The sequence below is a fragment of the Talpa occidentalis genome, unplaced genomic scaffold (genome assembly GCF_014898055.3).
Source record: "Talpa occidentalis isolate TD23 unplaced genomic scaffold, MPIMG_talOcc4v2.1, whole genome shotgun sequence".
Taxonomy (NCBI): Eukaryota; Metazoa; Chordata; class Mammalia; order Eulipotyphla; family Talpidae; genus Talpa; species Talpa occidentalis.
The window spans coordinates 38,661,282-38,688,053 of NW_026555331.1; the positions used below are offsets into that span (position 1 = coordinate 38,661,282).

Consider the following 26,772-nt stretch of genomic DNA (forward strand, 5'->3'; position numbering starts at 1 on the left):
AACGCCCGAGCTGAACAGCACCGAGGACAGCGCCCGGCAGCGCCCCAGCCCTGCTCTTCTTGGCAGACCAGAATCTTTCTCGCACGCACACGCGCACACACACGCATACACACACACTCGTTTACCCCTCACGCGGACTGACACACTCACACAGAGAGATACATACTCCGCTGTACAATGGCAGAATCCCACCTGCAATCAAGCCTGATCACAGCCTCACAGTTTTTCGAGATCTGGCTTCATTACGACGCTGACGGTGATTATCTTCTTTCTTTCTTTTTTTTTTTAACTGTTTGAAGACCCTTGTCTGTCCTTTCCTGCCCACTCCCCTCCCCTGAGCCTCCTGATCCTATTATCCCTCATTTCTTTGCTTTATTTCTTTTCTCATCCCCCTAATTTTCTCTCTCCAATTGACAGTTAAACCAGCAACTTGAAAGTTGATTCTATGTTATCCCAAAACCTTGAACTTTTTTCTCCCCCAAAATGGAAATTAGTAGAAAGGAGAGCGCGCAAGCAAGGGAGCAAAAGAGAGATCTCAGGAACTGGGGTACCTTCTCCCCCAAAGGTATCATAGCTATGTTCACCATCCCAACCATTCTGTTGCCCTTAATAGACTAGAAGTTAGAAACCCTCGAAGCGGAGCGCTGCAGCGTTCGCGTTCTGTGCAGATTAATCAATACCTGGGAAAGGATTCTCGCTCCTGCCGCCAGAAAAAATAGCGGTGGTGGAAACTTGACCAGGGGGGAAAAAACTCGGAATGAAATATCTGAAACCTGGGTGCCTCTTTGTTGTTGTAGGAAGTGGTTACCTGGAAGGAAAGGAGCTGCAGAACTTGATTCAGGAGCTCCAGCAGGCGCGGAAGAAGGCTGGATTGGTAGGTTCAAGTTTACAGAGGAGGAAAAAGACCAACACCTCGAAATATAAATATTCTAGCGTTTTCATAAAGAGTCCACGAGATCAGGTGGTTTCTAGGGAACGTAAACATTTATTAACTGAGAAAAGGGAGAAAGAGAGCTTTCCAAGTTGTGTGGAAGGGGGGAGGGGACGGAGAAGGGGGGTGGAGAGAGAGAGACAGACAGACAGACAGACAGACAGACCCTAAAGAGAAAGGGAAAAAAATCCTTACAATCTGCAATCCCAGTTTTTAAAATATAGATTTTGTACTTGTCCTTGCTTATTTGAACAGCGCTAAAAAGGAAAGTGTTGGTGCCTGAGTTTTAGCAGATCACCTTCTCTATCACTGAGTTCAGTTAGGTAATTTTTAACTTCTCTTTAACTGCTTGAGACGAGAGGGGGTAGAAATACATTTCTGCCCCTTGGTGGTCAGGAAACAGATCTGCAGATTATGAATCCCTTATTCTATTACCAGCTTTTATTGTTGTGATGTTGATGTGGTTTGAGAGGTGAGAGAAAATGTCTTGTCTTGACCTTCCTCACTGAAAGTTGGACAACATACAACAGAAAAATGAGTAAGAATTTAGCAAGAAAGGTGTTCATTTCAGTGGGGAAGGAGAAACCCAAACACTAGAGATGTAAAAGTAAAGTGAATTTTAAAATGAATTGATACTCTAATGGAAAACAATTCATGGTGTTTTGAAAATACATTTGTGAATTAAACCATTAGTGAATTAAACAAATGACAATTCTTATTCTGTGAATGACTTCCCTTGGGCATAAATTAACCTGTTAAGAATAGATGTCACTATAAAAATAAAATTTACACAGCTTTAAAACATAGATGAAATAACTGGATAGAGGAAAATAGGCTGTGAATTTTACTAATCTATTGGGGTTTATGTAAGGCTGTTTGCAAAAGCAGTATTGGATTTGGACCACTTAGATCTTTATCATCTTTGGCCTACCATTAGGAGAGGAGATTTTACATTACAGATTATATACATATTTCTTTATAGAAAATATAGATATGTGTGATCCTTTACATTATTGCTACCTTTAACATCTCTATATATACATATACACAAATATAATTTTTGTATATAATATACTAATAGAATTATCTTTCTGCTCTCTTTAAATTGAAAACTGTGACAACATCTACTATACGTATTTAAATTGAATGTTGTGTGACACACATTTCTGTACAACATATTCAAAGAATCCAGAAAATCTCTAAATGTATTACAATGCATTACACAACAACTATCAGTTACTAAAATCATTGTCCAAATTGATTGAAAACCAGATAATACTCTTGAGATTGCCTTACCCATGTTTGATATTATATAAATAAGGAGGTATAATAAAATGGATCTAAAAAAATACAAACTGTTTTATACATTCTCTCTCCTCACCCCCCCCTGTATATTACCAGGTAAATAAATTTATGCAATACTATTACTATAGCTCTTTGCCTCTTTGACTGATAAAACAACAACTATTTTCTTCCTAATTTAAAAACATGTATTTAAAGTGTCTGGTTGAGAAACCTTTACCTGCCACAAAATTTAGAATTAAGAACTTGTAAGATGCTTCTAACAGCCAAATGATTATATCTTAATTTTTCTAAAATTAATTTTAATGTTGATATTTATTTTATCCTAGAAATTCAAATTTTAGTTCTATATATATTTTCAGATACTTTTCCTCTTCCTAGTACAATATTTTTACTTTGTTGCAAATAATGTTTTCTTGCTAGAGTTTAAAGAATTGAGAGTTTATTTTTTTCTACTGCTTAGGTTCCAACTTCAGAATAGTTGAAGCTCTCATTACTAGATGTTAATCTAATAACTCCAAACCTGAGTATAGATTATATCAAAGATATCAAATTGCTTAATACTTTGACTAATGAATATTTTTCTGGGTCATGTATATAGGCACTGGATAGTTCAAAAACCTGAAATAAGATCTGGATTGAGAGCTTCATGTGCTAGACAAATATCTCACTATACTTATGACTCCATTGCAGTAAACCTATTTTTACATGTTCCTTCTTTTTTATAGACCATAAAGATTAAACCTTATAAACCCTATTGTTTGCATTTCTAACCATAAGATAGCAGATCTTTCTGTACTAACAGAAATATAATGCTTGTCCTGCTGATAATGTACAATTTCAAAAATTTCAGTAACTTTGTAGCTTAGTGTAACAATAATGAAATATAACAATCAATATATTTTTACAGCTACCCATTATGCTAAACATAGCATGTAGTCTTTAAATTTGTATTCATTTTTATAGTTTTATTGTTATTATAATTAGCATCATTGTTAGCATTATCTCGTGTTTAAAACAGATTTTTGACATAATTATCAACCAGAAATGTCACAAATTAAAGTCTGCTAGTTAAATTAGTGGTCTTCGATAGTTTTAAGATTTAAGATCAAAGCTTTGCTTTTTGTTTGCTTTGAGGTGTGTGTAAAAAACCTAACAACTGTTATTTCCACAGTACCTTGGGATGAACCTCATTTTCTTACATTTGTTGCTGTAATAAAATTTAACAAATAAAAATCACAATTAACCCATACTGGAAGAATTTTCTTTTTCTATGTTATAATTAAATTGCTTAATTATTTGTTATCTTTGTTCTACTAAAGATACTTATTTTGGTTGAGAAATAATTTTGTAACAATAGTAATAATGACATTTAGCCTCAATATAGACTTTAGATTGTATTAACCTAGATATTCCTATAGCAAATGTGCAATAGATAATACTACCACCTTGTTATGATAAAACTGAGACCTTAATTTACTTCGCAAGGACATAGAATAGGGCATTAGTAAAGGCTGACCCACTTTAAATAGGCTTCAGTTAATACAAGACAGCTATTTTAAATGGGCTATATTGGAGACCCAAGAGTATAAATTCAACTTTCTGAATTCTAGTCCTATGTTCAGATGAGTAGTTTACAGTTCATAACTCTCGAAGCTGTCAATATGGGAAGAGATTACATAAGCATTAGAACAGATTGAAAAAATAAGTCAAATGAGATGCAAGCACTCAGTTTGTGATTCTTAAACATATCTTATTGTACTAAAATACATGAGAAAAAAACATCATCTCAGAAGAAATGGAAACAAGGAATCACTGGAAAACTGCTCCCTAATTTACTCTTGGAGGAAAGATTGTAAACGCATATAATCAGAGACCTGATAAAAAGGTCATCAATATTATCATATGTTTCTAAGCAAAGTACAAATTGGTCAAGTCATATTTTTATCTGATACATTTTCACTGATTTTTAAAACTTATTTAATCAATGAATGCCATTTCCATGCTAGAAACTGTCTTTATTTGTAAAGTGATTCACATATTCAACATTCTCATTTTTTGCTTGCCCAAATTGAAAACACATATTATTACTCTCTAAGGATAAAACATATTAGAATAAGGAAAATGTTATAGAACAATTAGTACAATAACAGAAAAGAATCTTCCCTTAAGCAAATAGTATTTAAAGTACTCTAAAATTGATTATTGTATTTAAATTCACTAACAGTTATAAGCTAGACAAGTCTGATGACATAAAAGTAGCATATTCTCAAAACTAATAATAGAAGGTAAATAATAGTGATTGAATCAGAAATAATAATCATAACTTTCATTTGAATGCAGTAAAAACTCTGTATCCATGATGTTTTTAATTGTTCTCATTGAGGTAAGATTGATTTACAGCACAATAGATGATCTGGGGGTAGAGGATGGCCCCCTTGTCTGTTATCAGGTATATGTTACCACATCACAGGGCACTCATAGTACTTTACCACAGTCCATTAATTTTCGGGAGTCTAGTTAAGCAGAATGGGTACTTCTAAATGATTCCAATTCCAGTTTATTTTTACGATAGGTTATCAACACCATTAATTTTACAATAGGTTATCAACAACATGTATAATTGGTTTGCTTTGTTTTCATCAAATTTCTTACCTGCTTTTATATAATTTTAGGAGTTATCGCCTGAGATGAAAACTTTTGTGGATCAGTATGGTCAGAGAGATGATGGAAAAATAGGAATTGTAGAGGTAAGGAACTTATGCATTTTCCTGATATAGATATATTAAATGAGCTTCATTTTGAAGTTGTATCCAACTCAGACACGGTATGGTCCACTGGGAGAAGCTTATTTTCGTAAGTAACATGCTGTCTTCTGTACAAAAACATATAATCAAAAATTGTTCAGAAATGAAAGAAACCTAAGAATTTGCCTAATTTTCAGGTTAAATTTAATACATTCCAAAATTGTGAGCTGGAGACATGAAATGATTTGCATTTGGTTATGCAGCTGTTTGCTGGCACAGGTACAGCTACAGGCCCAGGTCCCAGACTTCTGGGTCAATGCTCCTCCTGCTATATTACCTCACGTCAACAAAATACAAACCAGATGCATGGTTCACTGGTATTTCATATTGCTTAACCATGTAGGCATTTTTTTTATTAAAATATAAAATAAAAGACAAAAACTGCATCCTGGTTTCTGAAATTCTACTTTTGATCAGCAGTTGACCTTAGCAAGAACATAAGTACTAAAGTGAGTGAATATTTTATATTTTATAAGTACAGATTGCTTTTGAATTATAAAAATTTTAGACTGGGTGTCAAAGCTTATCTTTTGACAGTGACAGATTTTATCGATGGCAAGTTGTTTTCTCTAGGAATTAATGAAGCAAAACTTCGATTATGCATCAATTCTTCCACATTCTCAGATTTGTAAAAGAGCTATTATTTCCCTATTCCTACTTTTTCCAAAGCCTGGTTACTTTCTTTATCTCTGCAATCTATGAAAGAAACTGAGAGGAAAGCTTTATCCAGTAAAACTAATGAAGTTGATTTAAAACACGTCAAATCACGAGCATAATTATGTTCTTTATATATAAAATGTTCTTGGTGTATTAGATCATGAAGTGTTCATTTTGCAACAACATTTAGTCATAATTTACTTGTGATTCAAAAAACTAATATGGTTTTCAAATAATTGATCTTATACGAGACCAATGTGATGTCAAAGTGAAATATATTTATATTTTTAAACAGCTACTACAAATAAAGTTAAGGAAGGACATACTATTATTATCTTTATAATTAAAATATTTCCCTGGAGTATACACTTTCCCAATTGCCTATGTGTAACTCATTACTATATAAATAGATAAATTAATAGTAATGGGACTTACAGATTGGCATAGAGGCCATCTAATCAAGATAAGTCTAAGATAAGGAAATAACTTTAAAATGACATAAATGAGATCAGATAAATCTAATTGTGTAAAACTAGCTGAAAAATCTGAAATCAGCGAAATTATAGATGTGATTATTTTAGAGTTTGGAATAGTTTGTAATTCTAGTACAGGAAAAATTGTCATTTTATATCTAACATGTTTCTCCTTGAAAGAGTCTAGTCGACTCAGCTATTTATTTTACTAATATCTTTAGCAATAGCAGGTTATATAATACATAACCTGAAATTCTACTTTTGATTGGCAGTTGACCTTAGAAAGAACATAACAACTAAAGTGAGTGAATATTTTATGATATTTTATAAAGGAACAGATTTCTGCACCTATTCTGTACCTTATGTACAGAAAAAGAGGGATTAGGGAGAAAATAGGGAGTGTCTGGATTTATACTTTAGTCCCAAGTATCACCATCATGGATTTGGCTCACATGGATTTTGCACTTTTAAAAAGATAAGTAGATGAAACTTTTGAATTTAGGCTTTACTACTTATGATCCATTCTAATGATTTCTGAATTACAATTTGATGTCTAATTTGAATGAAATGTTGAGGTTCACTAGCAAATCTTCCTAGAGGTTAGATGAAAGAAATCTCCACAAAAGTTTAAGATAAGAAATTGCTATAGGGAAGAGAAGATTTTCTGTGTTAGAAAAGATAAATTCAGGAAACCATAAAGGATGAGGAAGTTAATGAAGACTGAAATAAGAGTTTATAGCCGTAACAATAAGAAAGATGTATAAAAAATGTATATTTTTTATATTACAAAATGTTTTCAAAAAACACCTTTTTTCTGATCTTTCAGGACAAAATCAAATAAGTCTAAATAGAAAATTATAACCTATTTTGTAGTAAGGGAACCTGAGGCTTTAATAGAACTTGCTTAAAATCTAATAAATAATAGGAAATGAATAGGACAGTCAGAGCACATCCATGTTCCTCTCAACTGCTTTGCCTTTTTTAATTAAAGAATAAATAATCTGTAGATTTTCTGCATTAAAAGAAAATATTTTCAAGCTTCAGTTGTTTCAAGCTTCAGTTAAGTTTAGCCTGGTTGAAGAGGGATGTATCATGAACAGAGGTGTTATTTGGCCAAAGCACTTGAAACAATGATTTGGACAGAACTTTCAGATCAGATAAAACAAAAAAGGCTTAAAGGAAGGGAAGTAAGATACATAGGATTGATTAGAAAGTTTAGTATGCCTATGGATTCCATCTAGGATGGTTAAGTGGATGTGAAAAAAGAAGAGGTTCTGAAAATCATTGTGGGGAGAATAATGTGGAAAAGAGGGGTTAGGGAGAAAATGGGGATTGTCTGAATTTATACTACATCCCTGAGTGATACAAAGTAATTTTATTAAATGATGTTCATCCTTTCCTTTTCAATTTGATATATGATCTCACTTGCTAAGAAATCATATATATACAAATATATGTATATATGTTCCACATATGTAATATGGAGCTCAAATACATATATCCCAGTCAGCTATGAAGGAATGGAAAACCTTATGTCTTACAAAATTTGTAATACACTGTTTACTCATATCAAGAACTTGTTAACTTTGGTGTTCAAAAAGAAAGAGATTGCATTTGCCTATATATTTTGCTCATTTAATAGATGTACTCATCAAATCTAATCAAAGGAAGCCAAATAACATGCATGCAGTAGTCTTGTTTTCCTGATGGGAATGGGCCAAATTGATTTGGCTCCAATTGAAATGCATTGTTCAAAAGTTCAGAAACTATGGTGGTTAATTTTCGAAGTTCTGTCCTAATGAAGTTGACTGACACATTTCAACAACATGCCTTTCCTAGAAATATATAAAATGGAGAGTAATGTACAGATGTGCTTTCTTCTGAATTTTGTGATTTCACATCTGTAAGTAGATTTTGAAATTCGCACAAATACTCTTTATTAATAGATTGTTAATATGAACTCAAAACAGGAGCATTGACATTCTGAGATAATTTAACAAATACCATGGCAGTCAAAATGTTCAAATTTATTCAGACCAATAGCTATATTACTGAGAAGGTCGATTGAAAGAATTAAAAAGGGAGACTTAATGATTTCGTAGATAATATAAATTTACTCTCTGCTGCTCACGTTAAGTATACATTATTTCCTTTCACTGGATGTCAAATCTGTAAGTTTTTCCCTGATCCCTCTGGCAATGTGTGGGAACCTACTATCCTCTCCAGTTTTAATGTGTCTATTTGTCCAGGTCAGTGCATCCACCGAAAAAAATAGATCTAAAAGCTATTTTAATCCAAAAACTGTAACAACCCTCCCAGGGAGGCAAGCACTTCTCTAGCTTTTCCCTCTTTTCTTCCACAGTGGGATTTGAGCACCTGGGTTTAGCAAAAGCAAATGTAATTTTTTTTTGTGAAAGACAACTTTTCCACCTCAGAATTTGGGGAAATGATGGACAATGGAATCTAATTTAAAATTTCATTCTGAATAGATTTTTTAAGCGAGTTATTAGGAAACATTTTGATTGAGTATTTTAATGAAGAATGATGAGGGCAAAAGATAAGGGTCCCACAACCCAGAAAATCAGGCTAAATCATGAGCTATGTGGAAAGCAGAACCTTTATCCTCTCTGAACCTGTTTCCTGGTCTGTGAATAGAATTGACACAAAGTGTCAACATCAAATGTGACAACACAGGTCAAAAAATAGAGCAACCTAACATATAACATATAGAGCATTTGTTATTATTATTAAAATAAAAATAATACTAGAAAATCTGTTCAATTTTTTGAATGCTGAGTCTTATTTCAACTTCTTAGATACTTTGTCAAATTCAAATTATTAAATTCAACAAATTATAATTTGTCAAATTCAAATTATTAAATTGTTGAATTTAAATGAGAAGATTCTTTGCCTTTGAAAGTTCCTGAACTCACTTCTCATTGATTAGGAAAAATATTCCTCTGGTTTCCAAGTTAAGTAAGTGAAAGCTTCACTAAATGGGTTAAAGGAGATTAACATGCAGCATGAGAGTCTTTAAAAGTGAGGAAATATGCTTCATATATATGCACTTTGAAGTATCTATAATAGCTCAGTCATTTATGTTGCTAGTGTTTTCCTTGTGTGTTCTCCTTGCACCTAGTATACTTAGCTTTATTATTTTTTTAAAGATTTATTTATTTATTTATTTATACAAGCACTGGGTATAGTCACAAGTGCAGGAGGGTGAGAGAATTCACCAGAGCCAGAGTGGGGAACAGAACAGGCAGAAGGACGAAATACACTGCTGAGGAAAGCAGCAGGTGCGGCAGGAGAGGTCTGTGCCCCATGTGGGACCCTCCCTGGTGGCCAAACCCGCGTCGCAGAGGCTGCTGGCAGCCTTGCAGCCCAGCGCTCAACCGCTTAGCCACCAGGGGAGGCCCTACTTAGCTTTATTATTGCATCTATATCCCGTTTTGAAATTTTCTGGGAAAAAAAACTTCTTGAAATTATCTGCCTCCCTATAAATGTTCTTACTAGCAGTGACTGTGACACCACAGCATTCAGCAATGTGTCTAATAGGTGAACCAGAGCAAGGCATTTCAACCTATTCCAAAACATAAGGCAAGAACTCCACCTGAAGCCCAGGAACAAAAAAGAGATGTAAATCCCAAGTCACAAGTTAAGTTCCTTGGGAAGCTGATCTGCGTTGAAGGTTAGCAATGAGGAGGTTTATTAGGGAGTGCTCTTGGGATCAATACCTGTCCAAGGGATTTAAAAAGAACAGGACTGGGCAGAGAGAGATGCTGGAATATGATACACTATCAACAGAGGCTTCAGCTGACCACACAGTCAGCCCTGATACTGGAGTGACCCTTCAGAGAACTCCTTAGTTTTGAATGAGAGAGCCCACCCCATCTGGGTCAGTTATAGGATGCAGCCCCTTTAGGGATACAGCTCTCTTGGTCTGAGATAATCTCCCAAAGGGACCTGACAGTTAAACAGCAATACATACTTTCAGGATCTGAAAGAATTTCTGAGTAGCATATCACAATATCCACTCTCGTGGTTCTCCTAAAGGAAATGCAGGGATTCTCCTTGTGGTCATAGCTATCCATCTTCCCTTCACTCCCTTAGTGCTCTCCACTCTCTTTTCCAACACATAAGGAAGTTTGGGAAGCTTATGAAAGAACAGACAGGCAGCCCAAGGACTATGAAATCACCAATAATCCTGGAACGGAAGTACTGGATGCGTCTATGGACAGCAGTGACAGCAAAATTGGGAATAAAGCAGCCCTACTTACTACTTTCTACAAAAAAAAAAAAAAATTTGGTACTTTCTAGACATGGTCTTAGACACAATAACTGGAGAGTTACTGTGCAGTTCTAAAATTTGATTATTAATTCACAATGCATTGGTGAAAGGAAAGGCAGATAAAGTAGAAACACCACACTGTGAAACCCACCTTTTAAAAGATCATTTCTTTATGTTCACTATAGCCACATCCTATCCACATATATTCACAGCTTCCTTTTTCTAATGACCAGCTTATCTTATTATAATCTCTCACATATTTAAGATTCCTTTCAATAAACTGTATTTTGAAAGAGTAAAAAGGGATCATTATGTTTGACATTAACAGTTCAATGAAACTAAAATATTAAATATGTTGCATATAGATATGTGACTTTTTAATAATTAAACTAGGTAGGACCAAAATGGCACTGATAAAGAAATGTATTTTCACACTAGATGTAAAGACTAATTTTATGCTCTATATATGTCATTTTAGAGTAAGCTGCAGTTTATACAAATTAGATGAACTTTAATGTAGGAAACAAAAATGATTAAAATCTACCTAATTTTGCATTTGGCTATTGCTTATTAGTTCATTTTTAAATTTTTTTTCATGTATTTCTTGGATTTTGATAACTACATTTTTTTTGAAAAATGATTCAGAACAATACAATATTATTAAAATCTAAGCAATATAGAAAATTGCAATGAAGATAGTAAAATAATATTCACTATAAACCATAATAAGTAGGTCATTTTAGTGAAGTGAAATTATCAACCAATCCTCAAGTATTTATATCAGGCCCTTAACATGCTGAACAGCAACTACACTGGACACTCAAGGGCCACAGACAGGAAAAAGACTCGCCCTCATGAATAGGATGGTCTACGGGGATATCCATCAATTATCTGACAAGTTATATATCAATAAAAAGGGAAGAGTTGGCAATGGCTATTTCTTGTTTCCCAAATGAATGCTAATGCTAATACACAACCTTGCTATCCTGTGGCTATACACAAAAACCTCTCCAAACATATCCTTACCCAGTTCCAAAGGTAACTCTGTACCTTAAAAATCTACCTCTGACATATTTCTTTCTTGGAGACATACACTTTATTTTCTTGTCCCTGTAGTCTCTCCTCTTTCCTGGGTATTCTGCCTTCCTCCCCCATCTCCTTTAACATCCTCCAAGAAACATTTTCCCGAACCTCTACAGGAAAGTGTTGTCATAGCCATAGCCAAGGCAAACTACAAGTGATTCCAAGAGCACGATCATTTCTCCGCCCACCAGAGACCTCGCCACACTCAGCCTGCTGGCTTCCTCTTTTCCCCGTTAGCTATGGGTGGACCTACTCTGTAAGAAGCCTGACTTATGTGGTAGATGATTCCATTAATATTGAAAATCACTTATAATCACTTTCTACTAGCAGACTACTTACAGATGAGAAGAGGAGTCTTTACAAGGAAGATAGTGAGCTGGTTTTCAGTGAGGAGGAATGTAGTTCACCCTATCCGGATAGCTTTTTCTCACCTCTAGTAATCAGCAATAAATAAATTATTTTCTATTTAAGACTGAACAAACAAATAATCCATTCTATTATTGTGATCAAGAAGCATGTTGGTGATTTAATTTGCTGGGAATCATCAAATTATAGTCATTTTCAATGTCTGCCACTCATCAGGTCAAGTCATTCAAACTCAGCATCCCCAAATGGAAAATGTGGACCTTGAATTACATTATTTCTGATGTACGGTATTTTAGGATTAAAAACTCAAATGGTCACAGAAATGTATCCTGATTTTAATAAAAGAAAACACACACATACTGCAATGGTCTGCATGCATTTAAGGATCAAAGGCTGATTACATTTTTAAAAATTACAGGCAAATCCTAGCTCCTACTTTCACCTTTGGATATATTATCACCTACCCATATTTGTGATATTTATTTCAAAATAAATAACAAAATATTGTCTGAGCCACACAAAAACATCCTAATAAGATGTTTGATCTTTTCTCCTAGTTTTGACCCCATATATAGTACCTCTAAACTGAATGAGAAATAATTTCAAGGATCTGAAAAGAAGATTAATTAAAGGACATATTACTCAGGCATAAAGAAGATGAGATTAATTTCAGGAAAGGTAGAATGACACATTTTATATTGAATTTTTAATTTTCTAATGAACCTTAAAGAATAATGTTTTAAAGATTTATTTATTTACACATACAAGAGCTGGATATAGGGCCTCCCCGGTGGCGCAGCGGTTGAGCGCTGGATTGCGAAGCTGCCCGCAGCCTCTGCAGCGATGCTTCGATCCCCAGCTGCTACCCGGCCACCGGAGGAGGGTCCCACATGGCGCGCAGACCTCTCCTGCCGCCCGCTGCTCCCCTCAGCAGTGTACTTCGGTCCTTCTGCCTGCTCTGCTCCCCGCTCTGGCTCTGGTGAATTCTCTCACCCTCCCGCGCTTCTGACTGTACCCAGTGCTTGTATAAATAAATAAATATTTAAAAAAAAAAAAAAAGAGCTGGATATAGGCCAGAGATGCGGGGGGTGAGAGGATCCACCAGAGACAGAGTGGGGAACAGAGCGGGCAGAATGACTGAAATACACTGCTGAGGAGAGCAGTGGGCAAGACAGGAGAGGTCTGCCACACCATGTGGGTAGCTCCCTGGCCGGGGATCAAACCCGTCCTGCAGTGGCTGCTGACAGCTTCATAGAGTCTTAACCGCTTGCGCCATGAGGGAGGCCCAAGAATAATTTTTTTAAGACATGAGTTTTTCCTGGAATTTGACAGAACTTTTGGAACTTAAATTGACCTTAAGTTTAAATAGGTGGCAAGTTCTTGACCTAAAATCCAGGGATGAAGGTCTATGTCTGCTTTTCAGAGGATTCATCAACTTCTGTAAAGTTGATGAAATATAGTATGTGTAGGTTTATTCTCTAATGGTAAAGATGAAATGACTGTAACAGATTCTCAAAGTCATTTTGAACCCAATACATCTAGGAGACATTGGCTTCTATTTCAACTCCTGATTTTAGTGATGAGGGTACTAAGTACCAGAAATGGCTGTGGGAGTTGCCTGGGACCACAGCTAATTAGCAGCTGAGCCAGGAATAGAACCCACGTCTGCAGTGGGGCCATCAATCCAGCTCCCTCTATCCTTGTGGGCAGTAGATAAATTATGTTCACCTTAAAATGGGATCTGGAGCCCTTTTTTCCCCTTAAAAAAAAAGGAGCACTGAAGTTACGAAATGACATCTGAGGAGAAATGTCATAGTTCCACCAACTGGAGATCATTTTTGCAGAAATCAACAACCTGAGAACTGACTTTCTCTACTGCTGTTCAATTGTTGCTCCTCCTGATTTATCTTTTCTACCTCTCTTCCTCCCTTCCTCTTCTTCATGTAATTGTCTTTACTTTATCTCTTGCATCTCTTAGCAGGCTTTCTCCTCAGACCTGGGAATGCATTTATTTATTTTTCTTTCTTCCTTTTGCCTACATTAATTTTTCTCACATTTTCTCTTGTTCTATATGAAATGTCTGCCCCCATGTGCTAGTCTACGTGCCCTAAGCACAGAGCAAGACTGCTCTGTGCACACAGTACGTGAAGGTTATATGCCAGAGGGGTGAATCTGCTTGGTAAGTAGCTGAGAGGTGATTAAAATAGTCCTAAGGGAGCTCCCTTTCCTATGCACTTCCTGTTCTCCCCCTTGCTGACCACAGAAACAGTCTAGTAGTTCAAGGCACCCAAGCACTGGATAACAGAATGATACTTGGAAAGAACAAAGTATCAGAAAGGGAAAGTCAATTCTAAGATGCTTTCTCCTAGTTTTTTAGACAATAAAATTGCTCCTGATGAATATGTACAAGAAAATCTCAGCAGCAGATCATGTCAGTGACTTGTTTTCAAATGCCTTACAACGATTTCAATCTTTTCTAGCTGGCTCATGTATTACCCACAGAAGAGAACTTCCTGCTGCTCTTCAGATGCCAGCAGCTGAAGTCCTGTGAGGAATTCATGAAGGTATACAAAAGTCCTATCACTGGGACTTCTTCAGAAAGAGGCTTAAGTAGAAAAATTATTAATTTTTTAAATGTCTTTGGTTTTCACTATCCAAAATTACTTACAGACATGGAGAAAATATGACACTGATCACAGTGGCTTCATTGAAACTGAGGAGCTCAAGGTAAGTAAATAAAAATTTGAACCAAGCTTTTTCCTTTCAAATACAATTATGAACTCTGTAGCTTTTTAAAAATCCTCCCACAAAAGAAACTAATGTTGAGCAATGGCACATTTTCACCCACTCTTCCACATCCTTAATGAAGTACCAGATCAAAAAAGACTTCAAGTACTTCTTGAAATTCTGTTCAGCATTGCAAGACATTAGCATTTCTTGTGCTGTACACAAATTGTTACATAAAATAGACATAACGACATACTAAGCCAAATAAACCACTCCTTTTCATTGAAAGGTAGAAGTTTCTTTTATAAATCATACACCTATATAAATAGATTTCTCTTTCAAAAGAAAGACAAAGAAACAATTAGTTGACACCTACTCTATGACAGATACTTTACACACATTATCTTATTTAATCTTTGTGCGAGTTCTATGAGATTAGTATTATCACAGTGAGGAAGGAGGTTAAGAGAAGTTAAGCAATGTACTGATAGCCACAAGAAATAAGACACAGACCTACAACATTTAAACCCACACTCCATTCAACCTCCTGCCTCTCCACAACAACAGAAGTCCTAAAATAATAGAACTTCTAAAAAATGCAACTTGAAAATAAATTTATTGATTCATGTCTCACAGATATATAGATGAGCTGGTGAGGGAGGAGGAGGCTCTAGGAGAAAAAAGCAGAGATCTGAAGTCTAGTCTTACCTCTCGACAAATCTCTGACATTTTGTCTGATTTTTTCACCTTTAAATTAGGGATAATAACTTCCTCTCAGATTATCCCTAATCCCAAGCACAAGATAGTTCATTGGAAAGGTTTTATGAAATATGAAACGTGATACTGTCTGTTAGCTCAATAATTTCCTAGACTTTCAGTAATATGGAAGCATCTTTCTGTCATTTCCTTAAACAACTCCAAGACTTTTCATTTTGGAGACCCTATTTTCTCTAGCTTCAAGTTATAGAATCACTAAAATGCAAGTGGATTGATATTTATTCAACACCTCCATATGTGACAGGCATATTACTAGATGCTTAAAATGCTTTTTAACTTTTAACTCATAACAAATTTGCAAGGCTGGTACAGTCATTCCCATTTTATGGAGAAATTCTCATTTTTCAGAGAGATTAGTAATTTTTCAAGATTACACAGCTCCCAAAGAAAAGAACCTAGATTAGGAGCTATGTGACTATCTGACAATGCTAATAATGCTTCCTTGCCACTCCACCACATACTTTTAAGATTCAGTCTTCCAAAACTAGCTCATTGTCTGCTGTGTGGGGAAATATAATATCTAGCACAGTTTTCTGGTCATGGTTTAACATGGTTTGAGTTTCAAACATTTTAGAGATGGAATTGAACATTTGCACGACTGCAAAACTGCTAAAACATATTCTATGGTAACAATTTGGTAATGCAAACATGTGAAATCACCAAAAACAATGTCTTTAACAAACTTGCAGTTCAACGATGTAGAGACCACAAGGTGACAGATAAACTATTGTGTTTTAATTTTATTGAACCAAAATAAAATTCTTTTGAAAATCATTTCAAGTTCATAATGAAAACTTTAGTTCGTTTCTAATACTGACCTCAAAATATTCTAAAGGTCTCCTTCTTTGTTCTAAATTTTATTCTAAGAAAAAGATTCTAAATAGAAGTCCTCTTCTCTCGGGAATTTTGAAGATAAGTTGGCATTCTTTTTTAATGGATCTTTCAAGAAAGCTAATTTTAAGATCCATAATAGAGTAAAACATAGCTTGCTCGCAGACACGACTTTGAATCTCAACGTCCTGAGGTTTCTCCCAGGCTATTTTTGTGACCACCATTTTAGTCTCTGATGAGGCTTTTTAACCCAATTAATCTCTGACAAAAGCCTCATAAGACTCAAAAATAAATTCGCCCCTAACAGATAACTTTGAATTTTCCATGCTTCACTTTGAATGTGAAGTGAACTGTTTGAGGTGAAAACAAATTTATCAAATCAAGAAAAAGGTCTCCATCCATGAAAAGAATAAAGTTAAATCAGTCCAACAGAACTGGTACATTTGGGAGGATGATAGATAAACTGTGCAGAAGCAAAGAAACCCAGTCCTTCAATAAAGTCTACAAACAGTATCTGCTCCGTTTTCCATAATTGCATTAATTCATTTCCTGAGAATATAAAGAAGTTACAAATGAACAATACTGGACAAAGTGAAAGACTATTATATGCTTAAGTACTAACACTGTCATTTATATGGCAAGCTTTTGTAAAGCTTTTATTTGGTTTGTTTTTCTGTTAAATTAAACTCACTCTTAAACTCCAACTGTCAAATTAATAATCATCTTTTCTCATTCTTCCCACATTAATCCTATTTTAATATGATTCATATATTCTTCAAAGATTAGATAACATCATCTGTGGCCAACTGTTTTTGTTTGAATAGTCAGCTGAATCATTCTACCCAAGTTGCTTCAGACTGCATCAAGCCCAAAAGTTAGCCAAATGGCCTCTGGTAAAACAAGTGTCATACTGGCTATAAACAGATGTGGAAATAAAGCTTATGCAGTCCAGAAATTGTACTTGAAATTAGAGGTATATCTCCATTTGGTTTGTTGATAATTTTACAAACGTATGGAGAGGGATTCTTGTGCTACTTACAGAAAGTCATGAGTGTTTGTGAAGACAACATTATGTAGAAATGCACCCACTGGGATGACTGGTTTTTCAAGTGTTTGCTCAGATTCCTATATAGTGCATAATCAAAATGCTTTTTTATTGAAATCATAAAATTATGTCATTACATGGACTACAAGAGATCAGGTCTCAGTAAAAGGCAGATTACGTACCTGTCAGAGGCAGCATTGCTGCTGAAATAACAAGAGGATTCCATGACAAGAGTGCTCCTTCCAAGCTCCTCACCCACTTCTACCCTCAATAAGAGATACTCCTTGTATCTTGGAATGTTCCATTGCAAAGGGCAGGCTAAAATGGAAACAGACTGAAGGTTATTGATGAAATTTATTTGAGTGTTCTTTGCCTTAACAGAACTTTCTAAAGGACCTGCTGGAGAAAGCTAACAAGACTGTTGATGATACAAAACTAGCTGAGTATACAGACTTAATGGTAAGACTGATCTTGAAAACATTGTAGCCAACAACCTATAAAATCCAACTGTATTCTTGCTAATTCAGGTATCATTTCACTTCAAAAGTGCAATTCTTGTTAAGGATTCTTATACCTTGTAAGGTTGAGTGCTGTGGACATTTTTTAAGACTTACCATATAAGAATTTCCTGTATTGTAAAGTTAGATTATTTTTATCTATCAAAAGATCAGTTCTTACAAAGCCAGTATAATTATATCAATAAATTATTTAACTTATGCATATATATAAGATACATTATACCACTAAAAGCTCATTTATTATAGAGGTTCTGAGTCAACTTTTACCATGGCTTAGAAAATCATAGATTTTGTTAGAATTTAAAAAAGAACTTCTAGACTCTATTCATTAAACAACTTAAAATGAGGACTTCCTCCTCCTTTCTTTTTATTCTTTTAATTTTGGAGTGTTGTCTTGGTACCTTGGGTGACAAAGTCCAAATATACTCAGTTCTTGATGTTCTGTATAACCAAAATTTTTGTAGAATATTGATAATTAAGCTAAGAAAATTGTTTTATACTTAGGAACTTTGTATTTTAGTAATGAACAAATAAATTATAAAATTCCAGGTAAATTAGTACAACTTTATTAAGTTAATTAATTCTAAGTAGGTAAAGTTTTCTTTTTTGGCTCATTACAGTATACTAGGAATACAAACAAAAATTTTGCCAAATGTGATTAAGCCAAATATTGGCCCAATATTTTGGCAATATTATTTTAGTTGCCTAAATTTTTGAAATTCAAAGGTTAAATTAACTAGATCAAAACATATATTTATACATACTTTAATTACTATGAAGGTACAGTTATTCTTGCCAAATGAATTTCAATAAATAAATACTGATGAAGAATTAGACTTGTTATTAACCTTGAGAAATAATGTTAAAATGATTTTACTAGATGAAACTGAGATGAATCTTCAGCCAAAAACTGAAACTTTATTATTGCTTTATTCACCATACATTGGTATTTGTTATAAAGTGGAACTAATTTTTAGTTTCAAAATAATCAAAAAAGATTTCACTGTAAAGAAGTGTGCTCTTTAATACCTCATTATAGTAACTATTTATTGGCATACAGATGCATCACACTGGACATATCTAAGCTCTAAATAATTTTTGGAAATGGACAATAACCTACATTTACCAATTTTCTTGTTTTGTACCAATCTTAAGGGATGTCTATTTAAAGACTCCTTTCAGAAAGAAATTTGAAGTAGCCTTTTTAAAACCACTCAGATGGGAGTTTTCCCCCTGTTGGATTGGCTTGGCATATCTGATTAAATGTCATAAACCAGTTCAAATCCAGGAAGCAAATTAATCAAGAACTAATTAAAATTTAAATATATATGTGGGGAGATATTTCCCTGTGGACACTAAACTGTGTGATCTGGTGTCCACTATCTTGGTAGGCAGTGTGACAAATTAGAACTTATGGTCAATAAATAATTATAAATACTGTGTCAGTATCATAACCTGAAAAAGTCTGCCTTCTATTAAACACTCTTAGAACATGTCAAACTGTGCAAAGTCCTTCCTTTTCTTCCTAAAGTCATTAAACCTATATCCATTGTGAATCTGATTGCATTCCCTCTTTAAAACTGAAAATAATGCTACCTTTTCACATACCCAGTATACATATCATGTATTTTTATAGCTTCCATATATACTTTTATATAATATGGTAAAGCTAGATCTATTGCTACTTTCTAAAAAGTGAACATTTCCCACATGAATATGAACATGTTTTTATCTGGGTGTGTCTCAGTGTGTGATGTGTTATATAAACAAAATAGGGAGGTAGAGAGGATTTCTGAGCATCTAGTATCCAAAAGAATATAAAACATTTCCAAATTCCTTAAAAATCTATTCTGTAAGGATTTATGCATATTATTTGCTCATTGTTTTGTGTCTGTATTCTTTTGTGCTCAAAACAAAGGAAAAATTAAGTATTTATTTTCACAGCATTGTTTGGAGAACTTCAATTTGTGGCATCTATTTCCAGACCCTCTCCAGTAAATTCACCATGCATTCTTTGCTGCAAGCATTTTTACTGCAAAATTAATAGACCATAAGTCAATTTTGTCATAAAAGATTAAATAACTGTTTGACAGTTTGGTTTCAAGTCTGATTCTTCATGGCACTTCCAATTTTACATTATAAAAATGTGGTGATAAAACTTACCAGAAGTGTGAAATAGCATATGTAAAGTCAGATTGCATTCTATAGCAGAAAATAATAGTCAGTTTGCAAATCCTTCTGATGAGTAGAACCAAAAGCTTACTAAGCTATGGCAAATATAAAAGAAGTGGCTAGTAATTCACACCAGTCTTTTGAAGCACTTCAATTCTTTAGCAGATTTAGATGCAACAGCTTGTTTTCTACTGCTGTGTTTACCTAATATATCATGCAATATTAGAATTTGGAGGCAAGAGAAGAATTTAGCTTCTCTTACCTCACAAAATGAAATGGCTCCGTATTCCCAATAAGCATATGTTTCTTGGAAATGGTGACTTTTTTGCTACTTGAGTGGAAGGCATGATGTAAACAGAATATTGATATTTCACACAGAATCTCTTTGGAAGATTTGGTGAAATATAAAGACAGGGCAAGTGACAGAACATTTGAGTGTAGTCCAGTTATGTACTACCAGTTATATACATTATACATAAAGACAAGAAATAGCAGCACCCCTGCTCTGTTAAGGAACAATGTAGAAGGCTTTTACAATGTAATACAAAGGTCGGTTACAAATATGCATCATAGAATTTAGAAACTGATTCCTCAATTAATGAAGGATTTTTTTTGCAAAGAGTACTTCGTTATGTCCTTTTTAATTAATGGACTTTTTTGTGATTTGTATTGTTTTGTTTAATAGCAAAATTGTTTTTCAGCCAATTAGTTCTGTGGCAAAAATGTTGGAGAAAAAGTTTACAGCAAAGAACTTCACAGTGAAACTATCTATACTCCTGCAGAGACCACCTCACCCACATACATACATACATATACATACATATTTGCAAGAAAATACATGATGGTATTCTGGAAGCCTAGTTAAGATTATTATTACTTTTTGATTACTCTATTTTGTTCTGAAAACCTTTGCCAATTATACAAGTTATAGAATTGAAAATTTGCATTGAAAGTGTAAGAAATGCTAGTTTCTAGATTTTTGCTGTCTATAGAAGTAATTAATAACTCAAACTGCTTTATTTTGAATTTTCTTCTCCTTCGTGCAATAAATCACTCTTCAGTGGCTACAATAATGACATTCTGTCTTTTAGCTGAAATTATTTGATTCAAATAATGACGGCAAGCTGGAGTTAACTGAGATGGCCAGGTGAGTCTAGAAACTATACAAATATTATAAGCTTATAAGCTGATTCTTGCCCAAAAAAATCAAATATTCTAATATAATGTTTTTCTCTTGATAGATTATTACCAGTGCAGGAGAATTTTCTTCTTAAATTTCAGGTATTTAACTTTTTCTACCATAAATAATACTTTCCTTGGTAAGTTAAAGTGTGGGTGATTTGCCAAGGGAAACACACTGACATGTAATACTAGATTTTTAATCTTTGCTCTCTTTTTATCATCTAGGGAATCAAAATGTGTGGGAAAGAGTTCAATAAGGCTTTTGAGTTATATGATCAGGTAAAAGTTCATTCTTATCTGTAATTTGATTCCTTAGTAGAATTTGGAAAATGCTCATTAGGGGAAAAAAACCTTGGAACTCCAGGTTTCTATTAGAAGATACAGGAGCTATTAAAGTTAACAGCCAATTCATCCAATTCATAGAAAATGCATTATGATTTTATATTCATGACATGTATGGATACATGTCAATAAGGGGCACTAAAACTGGTTTATTGGAAAATTCATGACACATTTTTGCTTGAAAAACATAGAAAAAATATGCCATGGCATTTCCAACAACCTGATAGTTTACTGGTCACTGCGTGAGTTTTTCACACCGCACACAATTGCAAGACTACTCAGGTTTAAGGAAGAACAATAATGAGATTTAATTAATTAATAATTAATAAAGCAAAGAGTCAGTAAGGCCTCCAGTGGCCGTTTATCCTCACCTGACGCCGTGTCTAGTGGTTTCAAGTTCTATCCCAAATCAAAGGCCACGCTTCCAAGATGGTGTCTTCCTGGCACTAAAGGCCTGGGCACGCGGCATCCAGGCAATAGGCCGGAGTCTAAGTCATGCAGACAGCAGAAGACGCAACAGAGGATGCTCCTGGAGCTGCCAAGATGCCCTAGCACAGCAGCAGACAATCAAAGTTGGAAACAACAGATGCAGCAGCTGAAAGACCAGATAAGGGGCGGGCACTCACGCAGCTCAGTAAGGCGCCGCTCCTGATCTTCGCTTCCCCTTCCTGGCTGTAACAGCAGCAAAGCTGAGAACAGTTTCAGTCCCTTGGCTACCTGCAAAGACTCCGAACTTTTCTTTTATTTTTTTTTTTTATTTTTATTATTTTTTTTTTTATAGAGGCATGCTTTATTTATTTGTTTGCTGGTTTGTTTGTTTGTTTTGTTTATACATGCACTGGGTACAGTCAGAAGCGCGGGAGGGTGAGAGAATTCACCAGAGCCAGAGCGGGGAGCAGAGCAGGCAGAAGGAACAAAGACGAACTTTTCTTTTCTGATGTTGGCTGCTGAAAGCCTCTGCACATCCTTTGAAGCCCGCAACAGCCTTCTGGAAGATGGCATGGTGGTGACAGAAATGGCTGACCCCACAATAACTGAAGATCCAAAAACACTGAAAACGCTGAATCATCTCGGAATATGTGGAATCCCAGGGGCTGCTTCTGCAGTCCCTCATATTTCCTATCTAGTCTCGACACCCACTGATAGTTTGTCATGTTTTGCCTGGAGCTGATCATCCTCACCCGAACCACCCTGCAGGGGGCGCCAGCTGTAACAGCCTTTGGCTTCAACCCCTGTTACAGTTTGTCCCAAATTATATAAACCTTGATTTTTCGGGGCCTCCCTGGTGGTGCAAGGGATTAAGATGCAACCTATGAAGCTATCCGCAACCACTGCAGCACGAGTTCAATCCCCGGCCAGGGAGCTGCCCAAGTGTCACAGCAGACCTCTCCTGACTCGCCCTCTGCTCCCCTTGGCAGTGTATTTCAGTCTGCCTGTTCTGTTTCCCACTCTGTCTCTGGTGAATCCTCTCATCCCCCACACCTCTGGCCTGAACCCCAGTTCTTGTATGCATAAATAAATAAATCTTCAAAAAAAAACTAAAAAAAAACCTAAAATCCTTGATTTTCCTTAAACAAGATATCATACTCCTCTGAACTGCAATTTTTTCATTTGTAAATAAGGGATAAATAACATCCACTTTGGAGGGTTGGATGACGATACGGCTAGATGAGAGCAGCCAGCAGAATCTCTCCACATAGTAGATGTGTATGTGGGGGCAAAGGTTGTTTATGATGTCTCCAGTGCACATCCAATTTTACTTCTGTTTTCTCTACTTCTGGACCTGTAAGTCCTTTGTGGGCCCTTGTCCAGTTCTGTCCCCACCTGCCATGTGACTTCAAATCTGTCATGTGTCCTCCCTGGCTAGTGTCCTCACTGCCATAGGATCATATTCATGACTACTCATTTACTTCAATGAGGACAATATTGTTAACATACAGTGAAATATTTAATGTGTATGTATTTTGAAAAGTTTTAAGTATTTTGCAAATGTAAGGAGTTGAATGAAAAGCAATCTACATGTTTTGGAACTTTGTAGCAGTTACTTTTTTTGAGGGTATGACATTAAGAGTTTAGAATATCTACCATGGGGCCACTCTGGTGGCACAGGGGTTAAATCACAGTGCTATCAAGTTATGACCAGCCACTGCAGCATGGGTTCGATTCCTAGCCAGGGAGATGTCCCATATGGTGCAACAGACCACTCCTGTCTTGCCCACTGTTCCCCTCAGCAGTGTGCTTCTGTGGATCCACCTGTTCTGCTCCCCTCTCTGTCTCTGATAAGTCCTCTCACCCCCCCAAACCTTTGGCCTACACCCCAGTTCTTGTCAAAAAAATAGAATATCTACCCAAAAATAGATGACTGGATCAAGAAGATGTGGTACATATATACCATGGAATATTACTCAGCATTCAAAAAAGATAAACACATGCAATTTGCTGCAACATGGATGGCGCTGGAAGGGATCATGCTCAGCGAAATAAGCCAAAAAGAAAAAGAAAAATACCGGATGGTCTCACTCATAGCAGGAATCTAGAAAACTTAAATAATGGACCAGGAAAATAAATAACTATAAGAAAGTGAAAATCAAAATCAACAAAAAACTATGAACCAGAGACACTTTTAGGGGGGCGGGGGCAGGAGGGGAGGGATTGGGGTCAGAATGGGGGGCTGCAATTGTATGGGGAATATAACAATAAAATTTATAAAAAAAAAAAAATAGAATATCTATCATGTATGCAAGAATGGAAGTTTTCTGAGATTTTAGTTACAGCAGTCCTAAAAATAATGTCATTTTTTCAATGTTGTTTCATTATAACGTTGATGAGAAAAAAATCCCAGCTGACACTAAATGAAATTTTGTTCTTAGAAAACCCTTTTCTGAAATCACAATTTCCAAAAACCATCAAAGACTGTAAGTGAGGACTTACTGCATTTTACTCATTGCCTATTATTAAAGATGAAGTTGACTTCACACTGTTTTATTTCTCCTCCTCTAGGATGGCAATGGATACATAGATGAAAATGAACTGGATGCTTTGCTGAAGGATCTGTGTGAGAAGAATAAACAGGTAATTTATTTTTTGTGCCACTTGTTTTTAAGCAGATTTTGTGGATCCATCCAGAAACAACAGCACATCCATTTTTAGAAATCTACTTTAAACATCTTTAGAGGAGCAGAAATAGACTTCCATTCTTAACTGGATTTGGTACTGACCTAAAGTAGTGTAATTGTGATAAATAGATATTTAAGACAACCTTGTGATTATTCACATTTGTGTGAGAATTTATTCCAGCTCTTTTCTTAATGGATTGATGCTAACGAGCAGTTTTTATATAACAGTTTATCACTTGACAGTGATTAACTTCCATGATCTAACTGGATTACAATGTCATCTATGTCCTATATAGGATCTGGATATTAATAATATTCCAACATACAAGAAGAGCATAATGGCTTTGTCAGATGGAGGGAAGCTGTATCGAACGGATCTGGCTCTTATTCTCTCTGCTGGGGACAACTAGAGCTGGTGACTATGACCATTTACTAGCGATACGTTGTATCTATAAAATAACTGTGCACTATAAGGGAGTAGGCTGTATTTTCTTTTATATCTGTAAATTTAACTGCATATAGGTAATTATCCAGGATGTGTGGCACATTCTTTTCAGCTTGTTTCTATACTGTTTGTAATGTACAGATTTTGTAACTATATGATGAAGAGGAGAATGAAGATGCTTAGACCTGTCAGTATACCAGTTACAAAAAAGTAACCTATTATTGCTTTCAGAAATGTAGTTGGACAAGATTTCCTTAAAATACCAAGATTATTCTCTAAAATTCTTATCTCTAATGCGTAAAAACACATTTGTCACTAAATGAGAGAATTACACTAAACAAACTAAGCCTTCTTATTTCAGACAATCATAGGTCTGTCCCACAAAATATTTCTCAGCTGGATTTCCAATTATCAGAAGGAATGTGCTTTTACATCTAAAATACCAAAACGTCAATCAATAGTTAGTTAATCGTGGTTCTATAAAGTTAACAGTCTCACTAGACAAGATTTAGTTTATTAATCAGCAACACATCTAGCGCTTGAATCCTATACCCAGCTATTGGTTCAAGTTGATCTGGTGATAAGGGAAGGCAATACCAGACGACACACAATCTGTCTGATTCTATATCTGTATTTCCAATAAGCCTACTGTCAGAGTATGACCTTAATCCATTTTCTAAACTGTTTTCATGTGTTGCCGATTATAATTATTCTAGTAAACTGCAGTTTTTATGTCATATTCTGTGTAATCTCTGATTAAATTTAACATACTAATTATTCTGGTGTCTAGTTTGCGTACTTCCTGAATTTTCTTTCTATGTGGATTGTTCATTTCCACCAAGGGTAATTGCTGCCTCTGAAAATATTTTTTTCTAGCTATACCAACTCTATTTTTTACTACATAATTGAATTTTAATGTAAAATCATAGCACCCTGATTGTTGAATGTTATATCATCAATAATTTTGTGTATTCTGTGAATTCTATATTTCATATGGAGATCAGCATCAAAATAGCTCTATTTCTATCTGCAAATAGTTTTCAAATGAGTTAAAACATTGGAACAGAAATACTATTGTAATTGTTTATCTTATTTAGCAGGGGAGATTCTATAACATTCTTTTGATCCACATCAAGTCCCATTTCATATATCAGTAGCAAGAATATCCTACACTGGTAGTTGACATGTAATGGTTGATAATTTCTGATTCTCTGATTGTGAAGCAGGGAGTTATAAAATGTGACTATGAAATTTATAAAGTTACCACCAAAGAGTTCATGGTTCTGGGTCATGTTAAACGTCACCGTTCTATAAATTCAGCAGTGATTTTCTCAATTCATAGAAATAGGAAAAGTGAGGTAACTCTTTCCCCCAAGAATGAAGAGAGCTGCCAAAAAATAAAATTTAACAAACAATGTGAGTGGTAGTTTGACTTTGCCTCTAGTATGTAAATGGAAGCACTGACCTTAGGTTGAATTTAAGAATAAATAAAGAGGAAAATAATTCTATTCTCTTGTATCTTTTTTTTCTTCCTCAAAAAAAAGTCAGTTGACAATACCAGACAACACACAATCTGTTTTATTCTTTTATTGTATGTATCAATCCAGGTGGAAATGTAGGGCTGAGAAATCTAAATAAAGACCTGTCTGACACAATGGATGTTTCATTGAATTGAGTGCCTGTGACATTAAGATTTACAAATCTCAA

General features: G+C 35.1%; 1 protein-coding gene across 1 annotated transcript; it reads left to right on the top strand.

Annotated features, from left to right (window-relative positions):
- On the top strand, nt 1-25,837 carry CALB1 (calbindin 1). Its single transcript, XM_037503132.1, has 11 exons — nt 1-256; nt 798-874; nt 4,909-4,983; nt 14,391-14,474; nt 14,581-14,637; nt 17,672-17,749; nt 21,072-21,127; nt 21,222-21,261; nt 21,388-21,441; nt 24,505-24,576; nt 24,917-25,837. The coding sequence occupies exons 1-11, from the start codon at nt 178-180 to the stop codon at nt 25,028-25,030; spliced, it is 786 nt and encodes a 261-aa protein (XP_037359029.1). The 5' UTR covers nt 1-177; the 3' UTR covers nt 25,031-25,837.
- The last annotated feature ends 935 nt before the right edge of the window (nt 25,838-26,772 follow it).